Here is a 15,853-nt window from a genome sequence, read left to right on the forward strand (position 1 = left end):
ATTCTTGTTTAAATAGACTTCTCTGTTTCATTTATTCTACTCTGTATAATTGTTCTGTAGTTATTGTAGCTAAAACGGCGATTTCTGAGAGATTTTAAAATCTCAGATCTGCTCTAGTCCAGCAGCTGTAACTCAGGTCTCAGTGAGTCACGCCCCTCAAGTGTGCATTCCAAGAGGTTGGAAGACTCTGCTGATTGCGTGAAGTGCAAAACGCTTCCCAGCCGAAAAACATTTTAATAGCGCATTTCAAATCAGAATAACTGAGTGTGCATCCAGACTCGGTGAGGACACTATCGATACTGACTCAGCAATCACTGTAAGTTATATTCTTGTTTAAATAGACTTCTCTGTTTCATTTATTCTACTCTGTATAATTGTTCTGTAGTTATTGTAGCTAAAACGGCGATTTCTGAGAGATTTTAAAATCTCAGATCTGCTCTAGTCCAGCAGCTGTAACTCAGGTCTCAGTGAGTCACGCCCCTCAAGTGTGCATTCCAAGAGGTTGGAAGACTCTGCTGATTGCGTGAAGTGCAAAACGCTTCCCAGCCGAAAAACATTTTAATAGCGCATTTCAAATCAGAATAACTGAGTGTGCATCCAGACTCGGTGAGGACACTATCGATACTGACTCAGCAATCACTGTAAGTTATATTCTTGTTTAAATAGACTTCTCTGTTTCATTTATTCTACTCTGTATAATTGTTCTGTAGTTATTGTAGCTAAAACGGCGATTTCTGAGAGATTTTAAAATCTCAGATCTGCTCTAGTCCAGCAGCTGTAACTCAGGTCTCAGTGAGTCACGCCCCTCAAGTGTGCATTCCAAGAGGTTGGAAGACTCTGCTGATTGCGTGAAGTGCAAAACGCTTCCCAGCCGAAAAACATTTTAATAGCGCATTTCAAATCAGAATAACTGAGTGTGCATCCAGACTCGGTGAGGACACTATCGATACTGACTCAGCAATCACTGTAAGTTATATTCTTGTTTAAATAGACTTCTCTGTTTCATTTATTCTACTCTGTATAATTGTTCTGTAGTTATTGTAGCTAAAACGGCGATTTCTGAGAGATTTTAAAATCTCAGATCTGCTCTAGTCCAGCAGCTGTAACTCAGGTCTCAGTGAGTCACGCCCCTCAAGTGTGCATTCCAAGAGGTTGGAAGACTCTGCTGATTGCGTGAAGTGCAAAACGCTTCCCAGCCGAAAAAAAAAATGTTAATAGCGCATTTCAAATCAGAATAACTGAGTGTCCATCCAGACTCGGTGAGGACACTATCGATACTGACTCAGCAATCACTGTAAGTTATATTCTTGTTTAAATAGACTTCTCTGTTTCATTTATTCTACTCTGTATAATTGTTCTGTAGTTATTGTAGCTAAAACGGCGATTTCTGAGAGATTTTAAAATCTCAGATCTGCTCTAGTCCAGCAGCTGTAACTCAGGTCTCAGTGAGTCACGCCCCTCAAGTGTGCATTCCAAGAGGTTGGAAGACTCTGCTGATTGCGTGAAGTGCAAAACGCTTCCCAGCCGAAAAACATTTTAATAGCGCATTTCAAATCAGAATAACTGAGTGTGCATCCAGACTCGGTGAGGACACTATCGATACTGACTCAGCAATCACTGTAAGTTATATTCTTGTTTAAATAGACTTCTCTGTTTCATTTATTCTACTCTGTATAATTGTTCTGTAGTTATTGTAGCTAAAACGGCGATTTCTGAGAGATTTTAAAATCTCAGATCTGCTCTAGTCCAGCAGCTGTAACTCAGGTCTCAGTGAGTCACGCCCCTCAAGTGTGCATTCCAAGAGGTTGGAAGACTCTGCTGATTGCGTGAAGTGCAAAACGCTTCCCAGCCGAAAAAAAAAATTTTAATAGCGCATTTCAAATCAGAATAACTGAGTGTGCATCCAGACTCGGTGAGGACACTATCGATACTGACTCAGCAATCACTGTAAGTTATATTCTTGTTTAAATAGACTTCTCTGTTTCATTTATTCTACTCTGTATAATTGTTCTGTAGTTATTGTAGCTAAAACGGCGATTTCTGAGAGATTTTAAAATCTCAGATCTGCTCTAGTCCAGCAGCTGTAACTCAGGTCTCAGTGAGTCACGCCCCTCAAGTGTGCATTCCAAGAGGTTGGAAGACTCTGCTGATTGCGTGAAGTGCAAAACGCTTCCCAGCCGAAAAAAAAAATGTTAATAGCGCATTTCAAATCAGAATAACTGAGTGTGCATCCAGACTCGGTGAGGACACTATCGATACTGACTCAGCAATCACTGTAAGTTATATTCTTGTTTAAATAGACTTCTCTGTTTCATTTATTCTACTCTGTATAATTGTTCTGTAGTTATTGTAGCTAAAACGGCGATTTCTGAGAGATTTTAAAATCTCAGATCTGCTCTAGTCCAGCAGCTGTAACTCAGGTCTCAGTGAGTCACGCCCCTCAAGTGTGCATTCCAAGAGGTTGGAAGACTCTGCTGATTGCGTGAAGTGCAAAACGCTTCCCAGCCGAAAAACATTTTAATAGCGCATTTCAAATCAGAATAACTGAGTGTGCATCCAGACTCGGTGAGGACACTATCGATACTGACTCAGCAATCACTGTAAGTTATATTCTTGTTTAAATAGACTTCTCTGTTTCATTTATTCTACTCTGTATAATTGTTCTGTAGTTATTGTAGCTAAAACGGCGATTTCTGAGAGATTTTAAAATCTCAGATCTGCTCTAGTCCAGCAGCTGTAACTCAGGTCTCAGTGAGTCACGCCCCTCAAGTGTGCATTCCAAGAGGTTGGAAGACTCTGCTGATTGCGTGAAGTGCAAAACGCTTCCCAGCCGAAAAAAAAAATGTTAATAGCGCATTTCAAATCAGAATAATTGAGTGTGCATCCAGACTCGGTGAGGACACTATCGATACTGACTCAGCAATCACTGTAAGTTATATTCTTGTTTAAATAGACTTCTCTGTTTCATTTATTCTACTCTGTATAATTGTTCTGTAGTTATTGTAGCTAAAACGGCGATTTCTGAGAGATTTTAAAATCTCAGATCTGCTCTAGTCCAGCAGCTGTAACTCAGGTCTCAGTGAGTCACGCCCCTCAAGTGTGCATTCCAAGAGGTTGGAAGACTCTGCTGATTGCGTGAAGTGCAAAACGCTTCCCAGCCGAAAAACATTTTAATAGCGCATTTCAAATCAGAATAACTGAGTGTGCATCCAGACTCGGTGAGGACACTATCGATACTGACTCAGCAATCACTGTAAGTTATATTCTTGTTTAAATAGACTTCTCTGTTTCATTTATTCTACTCTGTATAATTGTTCTGTAGTTATTGTAGCTAAAACGGCGATTTCTGAGAGATTTTAAAATCTCAGATCTGCTCTAGTCCAGCAGCTGTAACTCAGGTCTCAGTGAGTCACGCCCCTCAAGTGTGCATTCCAAGAGGTTGGAAGACTCTGCTGATTGCGTGAAGTGCAAAACGCTTCCCAGCCGAAAAAAAAAATGTTAATAGCGCATTTCAAATCAGAATAACTGAGTGTGCATCCAGACTCGGTGAGGACACTATCGATACTGACTCAGCAATCACTGTAAGTTATATTCTTGTTTAAATAGACTTCTCTGTTTCATTTATTCTACTCTGTATAATTGTTCTGTAGTTATTGTAGCTAAAACGGCGATTTCTGAGAGATTTTAAAATCTCAGATCTGCTCTAGTCCAGCAGCTGTAACTCAGGTCTCAGTGAGTCACGCCCCTCAAGTGTGCATTCCAAGAGGTTGGAAGACTCTGCTGATTGCGTGAAGTGCAAAACGCTTCCCAGCCGAAAAAAAAAATGTTAATAGCGCATTTCAAATCAGAATAACTGAGTGTGCATCCAGACTCGGTGAGGACACTATCGATACTGACTCAGCAATCACTGTAAGTTATATTCTTGTTTAAATAGACTTCTCTGTTTCATTTATTCTACTCTGTATAATTGTTCTGTAGTTATTGTAGCTAAAACGGCGATTTCTGAGAGATTTTAAAATCTCAGATCTGCTCTAGTCCAGCAGCTGTAACTCAGGTCTCAGTGAGTCACGCCCCTCAAGTGTGCATTCCAAGAGGTTGGAAGACTCTGCTGATTGCGTGAAGTGCAAAACGCTTCCCAGCCGAAAAAAAAAATTTTAATAGCGCATTTCAAATCAGAATAACTGAGTGTGCATCCAGACTCGGTGAGGACACTATCGATACTGACTCAGCAATCACTGTAAGTTATATTCTTGTTTAAATAGACTTCTCTGTTTCATTTATTCTACTCTGTATAATTGTTCTGTAGTTATTGTAGCTAAAACGGCGATTTCTGAGAGATTTTAAAATCTCAGATCTGCTCTAGTCCAGCAGCTGTAACTCAGGTCTCAGTGAGTCACGCCCCTCAAGTGTGCATTCCAAGAGGTTGGAAGACTCTGCTGTCGCCCATCAGCAGAAAATAGTTAACTAATTACAGCGGCGTGCCCCCAAAGCTGTGAGAACTGAGCAATCAGGTATCCATCTTAGGTTGCGTTTTCCTGCAGCGTCAGCTTCAGCGTCAGCCAGACGAAGACTGACAAAGACATTAAGAGTCCTGTGGGAGTCACGTGGGAGGCAAAGAGGAGGCAAATCCTACTCTGATTGCGCCAAGTATCGCTGGTGTTATTTAGTTTTATTCAATTCTCTTGGGTTCTCTAGCCCCTCATGCTATAATCATGTGTATTTTCTGCATTCCTGTTCATGTGTCTTCTCGCAATTATCACTGGCCCCGTGTTTCTCCTAATCGATTTCACCGGCCTGCTCTCGTCTATCCCACATGCTCCACTGAGATCCAACATCTCGTTTCAGGGGGCCTGTGGAACTGCCAGTCAGCTGTCCCTAAGGCTGACTTCATCTCTGGCTACGCTTCCCTGCAGTCTCTGGATTTCCTTGCTCTCACGGAGACCTGGATCACTCCATCCAACACATCCACCCCAGCAGCTCTCTCCACAGCATATTCCTTCTCCCATACACCCAGACCCTCTGGCAGAGGAGGTGGCACTGGTCTCCTGCTCTCTCCCAACTGGAGCTTTTCCCTCTTCAAGCTACCTAACTTCACTCCTTCCACCTTTGAATTCCATGCCGTCACAGTAACCCATCCTATACAATTAACCATTGTTGTTCTCTACCGTCCACCAGGCGCCTTGGGGGACTTCTTGGAGGAGTTAGATAATCTCCTCTCACACATCCCTGAAACTGGCCCTCCCGCTGTACTTCTCGGAGATTTCAACCTCCAGACAGGGAAGATATCTGAACTAACATCTCTGTTAACCACCTTTGCTTTCTCACTGTCTCCATCCCCACCAACTCATAAAGCTGGCAATGTCCTTGATCTCATATTCTCAAGGAACTGCTCTACTTCTAACCTCTCTGTAAACCCGCTCCACACATCCGATCACTTCTTCATTTCATTCTCTCTACCCCTTTCCAAACATAACAACCTAATCTCTTCTAACTCTGCTCCTGTCCGCCGTAACCTCCGTTCCCTCTCCCCCTCTACCTTTGCCTCATCGGTGCTCTCAGCCCTCCCTTCCTCTGACTCGTTCCAACTCCTGCCTCCAAACGCTGCTGCAAAAACTCTCCTCTCTACTCTCTCATCCTCTCTGGACTCTCTCTGTCCTCTCACATCGCGGCCGGCTCGTCAGTCCCCTCCTGCTCCCTGGCTAAATGACGCACTGCGTGCTAATAGAACCATCCTTCGGGCAGCAGAGCGGAAATGGTGGAAATCCAAACACCATGACGACCTCCTAACCTATCAGGCTCTCCTCTCCTCTTTCTCTGCTTCCATCTCTCAGGCAAAAAGCACTTTCTTTCAAGATAAGATCCAATCTTCCTATTCCAATCCCAAAAAACTATTTTCTATCTTCTCCACCCTCTTGGACCCTCCCAAAGCACCTCCCCCCTCCTCCCTTCTGTCAAGCGACTTTGTTAACCACTTTGAAAAAAAGGTTGATGATATTCGCTCTTCCTTTTCTGACTCACCTTTACTCACCGCTGGGTCACCAGACCCTCCCTTCACCCACACACTGACCTCCTTCTCCCCTCTCTCTCCAAGTGAGGTTCTTACCCTCGTTACCTCTGCCCGTCCTACCACCTGTTCTCTGGACCCTATCCCCTCAAACCTCCTTCAGACTATCGCTCCTGATATTCTACCATTTCTCACCCATTTCATCAACACTTCTCTAACTTCTGGTCACTTTCCAAACAGTCTCAAGGAGGCAAGAGTAAACCCTCTCCTTAAGAAACCCACTCTCAATCCGTCTGATGTTATTAACTACAGGCCCGTCTCTCTCCTCCCGTTCCTGTCTAAAACACTTGAACGCGCTGTCTTTAAACAACTCTCCTCTTATCTCCATCAGAACAACCTTCTGGATCCGCACCAGTCTGGTTTCAAGGCAGGTCACTCAACAGAAACTGCTCTCCTTGCTGTCTCTGATGAACTGCACACTGCTAAAGCAGCCTCCCTCTCCTCTGTCATCATCCTTCTGGACCTGTCTGCTGCATTCGACACAGTGAACCATCGGATCCTCCTTCGCACTCTCCAAGAACTTGGAGTTTCAGGCACTGCACTTTCCCTCCTCACCTCATACCTCAACGACCGCACCTACAGGGTTACTTGGAGAGGGTCCGAGTCCGACCCTTGTCAATTAACTACAGGGGTCCCTCAGGGCTCGGTTCTTGGTCCCCTCCTCTTCTCCCTGTACACAAACTCGCTCGGGTCTGTCATTAGCCCGCATGGTTTTTCATACCACTGCTACGCTGACGACACCCAACTAATTCTGTCCTTTCCCCGCTCAGAGACCCAGGTCGTCGCACGCATCTCTGCTTGCCTAGCAGACATCTCTCGGTGGATGTCTGCTCATCACCTCAAGCTCAACCTTGACAAGACTGAACTGCTCTTCCTTCCGGGAAAAGATTGTCCCACTCTTGACCTAACAATCAACATCGGCACCTCTGTTGTTTCCCCGACTCAGACTGCAAGGAATCTGGGTGTGGTCCTAGATAACAAATTGTCCTTCACTGCAAACATCGCTGCTACAACCCGCTGCTGCAGATACACGCTTTACAACATCAGGAGGATACGTCCCCAGCTGACCCAGACATCAGCGCAGATTCTGGTCCAGGCTCTCGTCATCTCACGCCTAGACTACTGCAACTCCCTCCTGGCTGGTCTACCTGCATGTGCCATCCGACCTCTGCAGCTCATCCAGAATGCAGCGGCTCGTCTGGTCTTCAACCTTCCCAAATTCTCCCACACCACACCGCTCCTCCGCTCCCTTCACTGGCTTCCAGTAACTGCTAGAATCCACTTCAAGACACTGGTACTTGCGTACCATGCTGTGAATGGATCTGGCCCTTCCTACATCCAGGACATGGTTAAACCGTACACCCCAGCACGTGCACTCCGCTCTGCATCAGCCAAACAGCTCGCTGCACCCGCACTGCGAGGGGGACCCAAGTTCCCGTCAGCAAAAACACGTGGGTTTGCTATCCTGGCTCCAAAATGGTGGAATGAGCTCCCCATTGAAATCAGGACAGCAGATAGCTTACACATCTTCCGACGCAAACTGAAAACTCATCTCTTTAGACTCCACTTCGAGCGATAGAATTACTAACAAAGCACTTATATACTAATAAAGGGCTGGCTTTCTAAATGCCAGTTGAGTAGCACTTGAAATGTTTGGCTCTATGAAACCTGATGTACTTATATGATTCTGTTTTCTTAAAGGTTGTATCTTCCTGGTCGAATGCACTTATTGTAAGTCGCTTTGGATAAAAGCGTCAGCTAAATGCAATGTAATGTAATGTAATGTAATGTAAACATGCAAATCTTCCTTCAGGCAATCCTCTGCATTTTGGCTAAACCCTTTCAGTCAACGGGCTCTTCCTGGGCCTCATCAACATCCAACTCTGAGTCTTCCTCTGCAGTGTCACTGTCCAGCCTTGTTGAGGATGGCTCTGTGTCAGGCTCAAAGAGACTTAGGTTTGCCCGAATGCCAACCAGTTTTTCCACTCTCACATTTGTGAGCCTGTTGCGAACCTTTGTGTGGTCTTAATAGTCATGCAGTAAGCAGTCTGCTATGGCATGGATATTCATGTGTACTTGAATGGCATCTGTTTGTTTTAGTCAAGATTATGCTAAAATATACTTTCCCCAACTATGTTTCAGTTCCCTATGAAGAGCCAACCTTCAATTTTGAAAATTCCCAGTTTATTCCCATAAATTCCCGTTTATTCCCGTGGAAAGTTTCCATCTTTGACATTTCCTATACCTCAACGATTGAAATAATGGCCGTAGCCCCCTGATGCTAATTCATCATTAAAATGATAGCCAATGGTTTCTGAGATTGATATAGATATGCGATGAGTGACTAGAAACAGGTGGAGTGAGGATGCCATAGGGTAGAAGTCCGGCAGTCACTCAGTCAGTAGGGGCTTGGACTGTGAGCCGTAGAGTTGCCGGTTCAAGTCCCCGACCAGACCTAACATATGGAGTGTGGACTGCTACTTGGAGAGGTCCCAGTTCACCTCCTGCCCTGCCATGGTGCCCTTGAGCAAGGCACCGGACAACACCCTTCCCCCCCCCCCCCCCCCCCCCCATTGCTCCCCGGGTGCTGTACAATAGCTGCCCACTGCTCCTAGTACTAAGGATGGGTTAAATGCAGAGGCCAAATGTCACTGTGTGCTGTGTGCTCTGCATGTGTGACCATTAAAGAGGGTTTCATCCCTCCCATTCTATCTCTATATTAAAAGAAAAGGTTTGGGGATAAATTAAGTCCATTAAATTGTCAAGCAAATTTTAGGCAACTATTTAAAAAAGTTTTACTAGAAGAATTGCAAAAGGGGAATGTTTCCTACAACTGGTTAAGAGTGGGGAAAATGCTCTTACATTAAGATCAGTTTTATCAGAAACTGGCGGTAAAGGCTATATTTTAAACATGGCTTTTCCTCTACCAATAAGATGAGTGGTAGAAGAAGTAGAGGTTGTAAACAAATGCACTAGCTTTTGCAACGTAGCGCATGTAAGAAAATGCAGAGAGGTTGTTAGGTCTTTGAGATAGGGTGCCTCTCCATTTGTGGTGCTTAACCTTTATAACGGTATAATTTCAAATACCCGAAGGTAAAACCAACAGCTAAGCTAACGATAGCTTTTGGTCTGGTGGTCTTATAAGAGCATCTTTAGCAAGCTTTTTTAAAATGGTGTTTTTTTCTTTGATGTCAGCTTGTATGGCTCCAATTTTCATGTTTGATTGGTCTTGCAACACACAGATATGCGGCAGGAGAAATACAGCTGCTTTTAATAAGAAGTCTATTTGAAAGATGTGTAAATACAAATAAATCAGAAAAGGGATGTACAAACCTTGGAGTTGCGGAGTAGTGCTCTAGCCATACAAATCAGTTGTCTTTCTCCTACAGAGAAGTTCTCTCCGTTGTCTATTACTGTTGCCTGTAGTTTCCCCTCGAGTCTGGATATCTAAGGAAACAAAAAAATACTCATAGCACTTCTTCTACTACAGCTTTTATCACTTTTTAAGAGTGACGTAAACTGACACTGACAGAATTGTGAATGTACTTGGCTTCATATAGTACGGAGAACATACCGACTCCTTCATGTAGGTCTTCTCCAGCGCTGCCCAGATCTCCTCTTCATTGTAGTTATTGAAAGGGTCGAGGTTATACCTGTAGGCAAACACAGGCGGTATCACAGATGTTGAGCCGGTAAATAAGCCCCTACACTGATTAGGGGGGGTGGGCCGGTGTTAATATGAACCTCAAACTAAGCTGGGCTTACCTGACAGTGCCAATAAACAGCACAGGGTCCTGGGGGATGATGGACAACTTGCTGCGCAGATCATGCAGACCGATGGAGGAAATGTCCACGCCGTCTATCAGGATGGTTCCTTCTGCTGGCTCCACCAGCCGGAACAGAGCCACGCCTAAAGAGGACTTCCCTACAGACACAGAGCATAGTTGCTAGGAATAGTAACCTTAACACTTTACAGAGATATGGTTTTAAATTCAGCAAACCACAGTCATGGCAACCAAATAACCTCCAGTGTGTAGGAGTAAGATGAATCTAGGCAGAAGAATACAACTATATTTTCATTATAATGTGTATAAACACCTGAAACTAAGAATGGTTCAGTTTGCATTAGCTTAGAATCAGCTTTATATCGACATAGGGAGGATCCTATCCACGGAGTCTGCCAAGTTGCACGTTTATGTTTCTAGAGAAGCCCAGAACGGACAAACTAAACTCTGTCTCTACAGGCCCTTTCATGTTTTTGCGTCACCTGAAGGCAACCTCGCCTCTAGATGTCACTAAATGCTACTCACTGGACCTGGGCTATCAACATTGCATTATATAAGATACGTTATGATCTATATAGACAAAACGTTTTTTAATTGATGATGTTGCAAGTGTTTATATGTACATTTTTAGTACTTCACAATATTTTCTGAATTAACCATTAACACCAAACTATAAAAGGAATAAAACAAAATCATCAGCTAACTAATGCTGTCAGTATCTTACCAGAGCCTGTCCTTCCCACAATGCCCAGCTTCTCTCCGCCTCGAATGGTGAAATCGAGCCCCTTCAGGACGATGGGTGTATTCTCTCTGTACTTCATCTTATAGTTCTGGAAGGTGATGGTTCCATTCTCTGGCCAGTACTGTGCAGCCTGGGCCTCCTTTATGTGTCTTGGTGCTTCAGACTTGCAACCCTGTAAACAATGAAGAAAAAAAAGAGGGGTGTCAGCAGATAAATAAGTTCTTAGCACAAATAGCTTTAGCAAGACTTCCTCTTGAGTTTTTAAATGGGTGATTTGGTGGTCTTAGCCAGGCGACCTGTGTATAAGAGTATATTTTCCTCACCGTGATGTATTCCTGCAAGCGCTCCACTGAGTTGAATCTTGCCTCCACCTCTGTCGACTGTCTTACTACGTACTGAAGCACGCCGGTCAGCTGGAAACACACACATTTTGTAGTTTGTAATGTATTTCTAATAAAGAAATTACTGAAATGCTCATTAACTTGCTTGTTTGAATGTACCTGTATAGTGTAGGACAAGGCCAACCCTTTCAAAGATGGAGAGATGTCTTCATTACTGCTGAGCACCACAAACAGAGACACCAACAAGGTAATGGTGCAAGCCATGAAGTCCAGCCAGAAAGAGAGCCAACGTGTTCCACAGTTGAACAGTAAGTAGTGGTTGGAGTTGATGTCATTCAGTGTCTTGAACCTGGAACATGATAAAGGACATGGGAGTGTTTGTGAACACATTTCCTTACCAGTGCTTACAATGCAAACTAAATCTGCTGCTTTTGCATGAAAGCAGAGAACATTTAATAGACTTTCTATTGGCATACATAAAGTAGTCTGGTCTCTTACAGCTGTATGTGGTTTTCTCTTATGTTGTAAGCATGGATGGTGCTGAGGCCCTGCAGGGTGGAGGTGGTGAGAGAAATGCAGGGAGAGCGACTGATGTTCTCCATCCTCTTCATCTGTCGGACGCTCCTCTGGAACATACTGCAGAGTAATCACAGAGGATATTCAGCATACCTTAAATAGCATTCTCGAAGATTTTCATTTAGATTAATATCTTGGAGTCTTTCATCTAAATAAATGTCACCTTCTATCATCTAATGGGTAAACATAATGGTTTGATGACCCATTGATATATTTCCGCTATTACATAACTGGTTTTCATTTCAAGAAAGAAAAAAAGATGCATTAGGTTCCTGCTACAGAACATCCTAGTGCTGTAGCATCACATTTGACTGATGAAATACAAGATGACGGTATATCAGTCACAGGAAATGCAATGTGTTGAGCGAATTTGAATGCTGACCGATATTTTTCATCAAAACACGCTTATCGCCATAGGTGCCTAGAATTTTTTTTGCTTTGAAACATTTTCAATAAAAATAAAGATCTTGCAAATGACACAAATTCACTAAATTCACTAAATGTGGGATCAGCAAATGTTCCGATCATATTCTCCAACAGTCTTCGTAGAACATTTTTTTATCATGTTGGACTTATAGACGACATATTGTGCTCTTTTTCAAGTTCATATATGGATTTTGTGCTTCTACTGTCGTTAGAAGGCTTTACTGTTCAAAATGCTCTTTATTTTCACCCTCTGTCCGTGTGGGAAACTCCCTCTGGAGGGAACTTTGGGATTTTAGCCTTTGCAGACCATTTACATGCACACAAACCTGTATAGCACACTGCAGGAAAGGGAAACATCCACAAAGCATAATAAGGCCCCTTCAACTGGTGTCAACTCACAAGAGAATAAGGGTGAACAAGGTTGCCATGACAAGCACAGCTACCAGCATGAGGGGGAAGACGGCTGAGATGGTGATGATGGTGAAGGTGACCATTAGACTGAACTGAAGGAAAGGGTCCATGTTTAAGGGAAGCACACAGTCCACCTCCTCTTGATCCTTGGAGAAGCGGTTGAGAATGCGGCCTGCTGGCGTTGTGTCAAAGAAACTCATGGGACTGGAGAAAATCTGAGAAAGAAACAAAACAAGAGAACACTTTATAATTGGCAGACCTTCTACCAGGTGTTACCGAAGTCATCCTTTTCATGTTTGTGGTTAAAGTAGCAGTAGTTTGATATTTCTTTCAGCAGTACCTTCTTGAACATGCTGTTGTGGAGTTTGGAGGCAGCCGCCAATGTGACCCAAGTCCAGAAGAAGCATTTGATCATGGCAAGTAAAATCATGACGGCCACCATAATTCCATAAATAGTTTGATAGTATTGCAAATCTGGGTTTTGGAGATGTCACCCTGGTTTGAAGATGTCCTATTGGATGACTGGGGAAAAATCAGAGAAAATTCATGATGCTAGAAAAAAACAGGGCCAGATGGTTCATTTAACAACACAACAGCCTTTTTTGAAAGAGTTTAAAATAAAAATATACACAAAAACTGTCTATAAGTCAATATTCTTCTGGTTTGAAATATTTTTTGTTGGTGCACTGAGTTGACAATACTAGTCATTATGTCTTTCCCCTCAGGATGTGGGGTAGTTTCTCTCTTTTGTAAGACTTTCAAAATCCTCGCAGTGATCATACATGTGTGTATGTGAAGAGTGTGTGTGCGCCTATCGTGGGGGGGGACCCAATGCGCAAAAAGGAATGTGTAAATGGTCCGTTTCTTGGTTAGAAGACAAAGAGACATATTTATGAGCAGAATCCATATCTGTTTGTCTTGCAATGTGAGATCAACACATGTATATGATACTAACGCTGTGTTCAGAAGATGGTTAGTGTGCCTATACGCATTGCATTGAAACTAAAACAACAACTTGCAAAGCGTTTTTGGCCTTGCACACTAGTTAGTGTGTTCTTAACAGCTTGATTAAGCTATTGAGTAGTCTAGCTTTGGTGAGAGAGCCAATGCATTCTCTAACAATGTAACTGAATATCAGGAGTGTTAGCTAAGGAAGTATTTTAGGCGGGCTGCAAGTCTATTGATTGTTTTAGGGTGATTTTGTAGTCCTTTTGTGTCTGTATGTACGTATATCTTTTTCTTTGCGGTTATTATGGGTCTCCTCCTTGGTATGTGGTATTTGTGTGAAATGTTTTGATGAAGACCAGGAAGGTCCCTGTTGTTGTGTCCAGTTGATCTCCTGCTGCGGTTTTGCTCAAATGTTAAACTATTACCAATTTTCAGTTTGGCCTCAAACCAGAAAATGATGGTATATAGAATTTAATGTTAGACTTTGCCACTTCACGTTTGTTTATGGCGTAATTCTGTCTCTCCAGCACACTTATCACAATGAAAATAGAGCCTGTTCTTTCCGCCTGGTCTGTCTGTTTCAACCCTCCTGTAGAGTACAGCTCCCTCAGTTTGTACAATGTCAATGTCTTTCTCAGGTCCCATCAGTGCCTGTGGTTAGGTAGTATGACAATTTATATTCAGATGGTCAGAAAAAGTGTCTGTGTGTTGGTCTCACCCCGTCTCCCTGCCCTAGCCAGAAACTGAGCCACCAGTTGCTGAAGGCTGTGCTTCCGATCAACAGGACAATGTTCAGGAGGGTGAGGAAGCAGATGAAGTAGCCTATAGAAAAACAGTCACATCAAACATCATCAGTCCAAATGTCCCAGTTGTGTGTGTGTGTGTGTGTGTGTGTGTGTGTGTGTGTGTGTGTGTGTGTGTGTGTGTGTGTGTGTGTGTGTGTGTGTGTGTGTGTGTGTGTGTGTGTGTGTGTGTGTGTGTGTGTGTGTGTGTGTGTGTGTGTGTGTGTGTGTGTGTGTGTGTGTGTGTGTGTGTGTGTGTGTGTGTGTGTAATCAGACCTCCAGCTGCCTGCAGTATTCATGGTAGACTCTCCATGGGACAACACCTTCCGTGGCCACCTCCTTAACGACCAGCTGATCACCCGCAGCAGCTTGAGAAGAAACATTAGATTTCATAGAATTGTAGCATAATCAACTTCGGACAAACACGGACAATCTCTTCAGCTTGTTTGAACCAAAGACTGCATTTTAGCCATGTAGCAAAGAGAAGAGGGAACCAGAAGTGGTAAAATACAAACTCATTTCCAGGTTTTATGGACTAATTCCTGAACCCCTCTTTCAAAATTGAACCATAAGACAATCTACCAGAGACTCGATATGTTACATTTTATGATTTAATGATGTAGACTTACATTTTAAAACAACTGGAATTCCATCATCCTCTTCGTCCGGCACAAATGCTGAAAAGAAGCACGTGGGGGGGATATAATTAAATTACAGGATGGATTTGTCCTCTATACAGAAGACTTTAATAAATACATAAACATGCACAAATAATTTAATATTAACAGCATATAGGTTTTTCTTTTCCTGCCTAGGTCCATTATTTTCCTTGATTGACTGCTCCCACAACCTTTTACCTCCTCCCGGTTATACTCTATATTAGCTTTTTAGCCAACACTTTTTTTTTTTTACACTTTACTCTACAGATTATTGTGCTAAATGCAAAATAGTGATGGGCAAAGTAATTATTTTCCGAGTACTGGATTATTAGTATCCTACGGTGGCCGACAGGTCCCAAAACATTTCCATTGGGAGAAACCCGCTGAAAATTCAGAAACATCTTCACTAACTTCACAACACATGTGCAGCATTTAGAAAACATTCAGCAATTTAATGAAACATGTGCATAGTTTGCTAAAAGCGCTGCATAAACGAAACAATGCAAATAAAATAGTCATTAGTGTGTCTGAAAAAACACACTAGAGACAATAAAAAATCATGCACACAGCTGGGACCGGAGCGCTCGATGACGTTGGGCAATATTAAAGTGGACCTATAATGCTATATTTGAAACATATGTTGTAGAGACATACCTATATTAGACCCTCCAGAAAAACGCGATCCTGCGATCGCAGAATTTACCGCATAATCAGCTAAATGGCGCAGATTTTTAAAAGGCCGCATATCTATCAAAAGGCCGCATAATCCCCGCATTTTTCCACACAAAGTTGAGAAGAAAAAAAAAGTTAACTCGTCTTGACGTGAAGTAGTGATGATGATGACGCGACGTCATCAGCTCGCGCATCACAGAAGGTAAACAACACCGTAGAGTGAACGTGTGGAACTCACACGAGAGAGAAAACACCAAGATGAAAAAATCTGATCCATCTAATTTACCGACGAACATTTCTGCTAAAGACCGGGCAAAGCAGTACCCAGATGTCTTTCACGAAAGTGGGGGGAAACTATTCTGCACCCCGTGCAACTGTGTGTTGGAGCATAAGGCTTTGAGAACATCGACGGTGACTACCCACTTTGATTCATTCAAACATTCGAA

At 43.0% G+C, this 15,853-nt stretch overlaps 1 protein-coding gene across 1 annotated transcript in view; it reads right to left on the bottom strand.

The window, feature by feature from the left end:
• abcc12 (ATP-binding cassette, sub-family C (CFTR/MRP), member 12) overlaps window positions 1-15,853 on the bottom strand; it is a 34,628-nt gene that overhangs the window by 2,528 nt on the left and 16,247 nt on the right. Inside the window, 14 exon segments of the mRNA XM_079665671.1 lie at window positions 9,398-9,511; window positions 9,639-9,717; window positions 9,830-9,989; window positions 10,574-10,763; window positions 10,915-11,004; window positions 11,092-11,281; window positions 11,431-11,568; window positions 12,334-12,560; window positions 12,686-12,826; window positions 12,832-12,867; window positions 14,012-14,115; window positions 14,353-14,359; window positions 14,362-14,444; window positions 15,076-15,118. Of these exon segments, the coding sequence (XP_079521797.1) occupies window positions 9,398-9,511; window positions 9,639-9,717; window positions 9,830-9,989; window positions 10,574-10,763; window positions 10,915-11,004; window positions 11,092-11,281; window positions 11,431-11,568; window positions 12,334-12,560; window positions 12,686-12,826; window positions 12,832-12,867; window positions 14,012-14,115; window positions 14,353-14,359; window positions 14,362-14,444; window positions 15,076-15,118 (1,602 nt within the window).

This window comes from Notothenia rossii (assembly GCF_949606895.1).
Source record: "Notothenia rossii genome assembly, chromosome: 2".
Classification (NCBI taxonomy): Eukaryota; Metazoa; Chordata; class Actinopteri; order Perciformes; family Nototheniidae; genus Notothenia; species Notothenia rossii.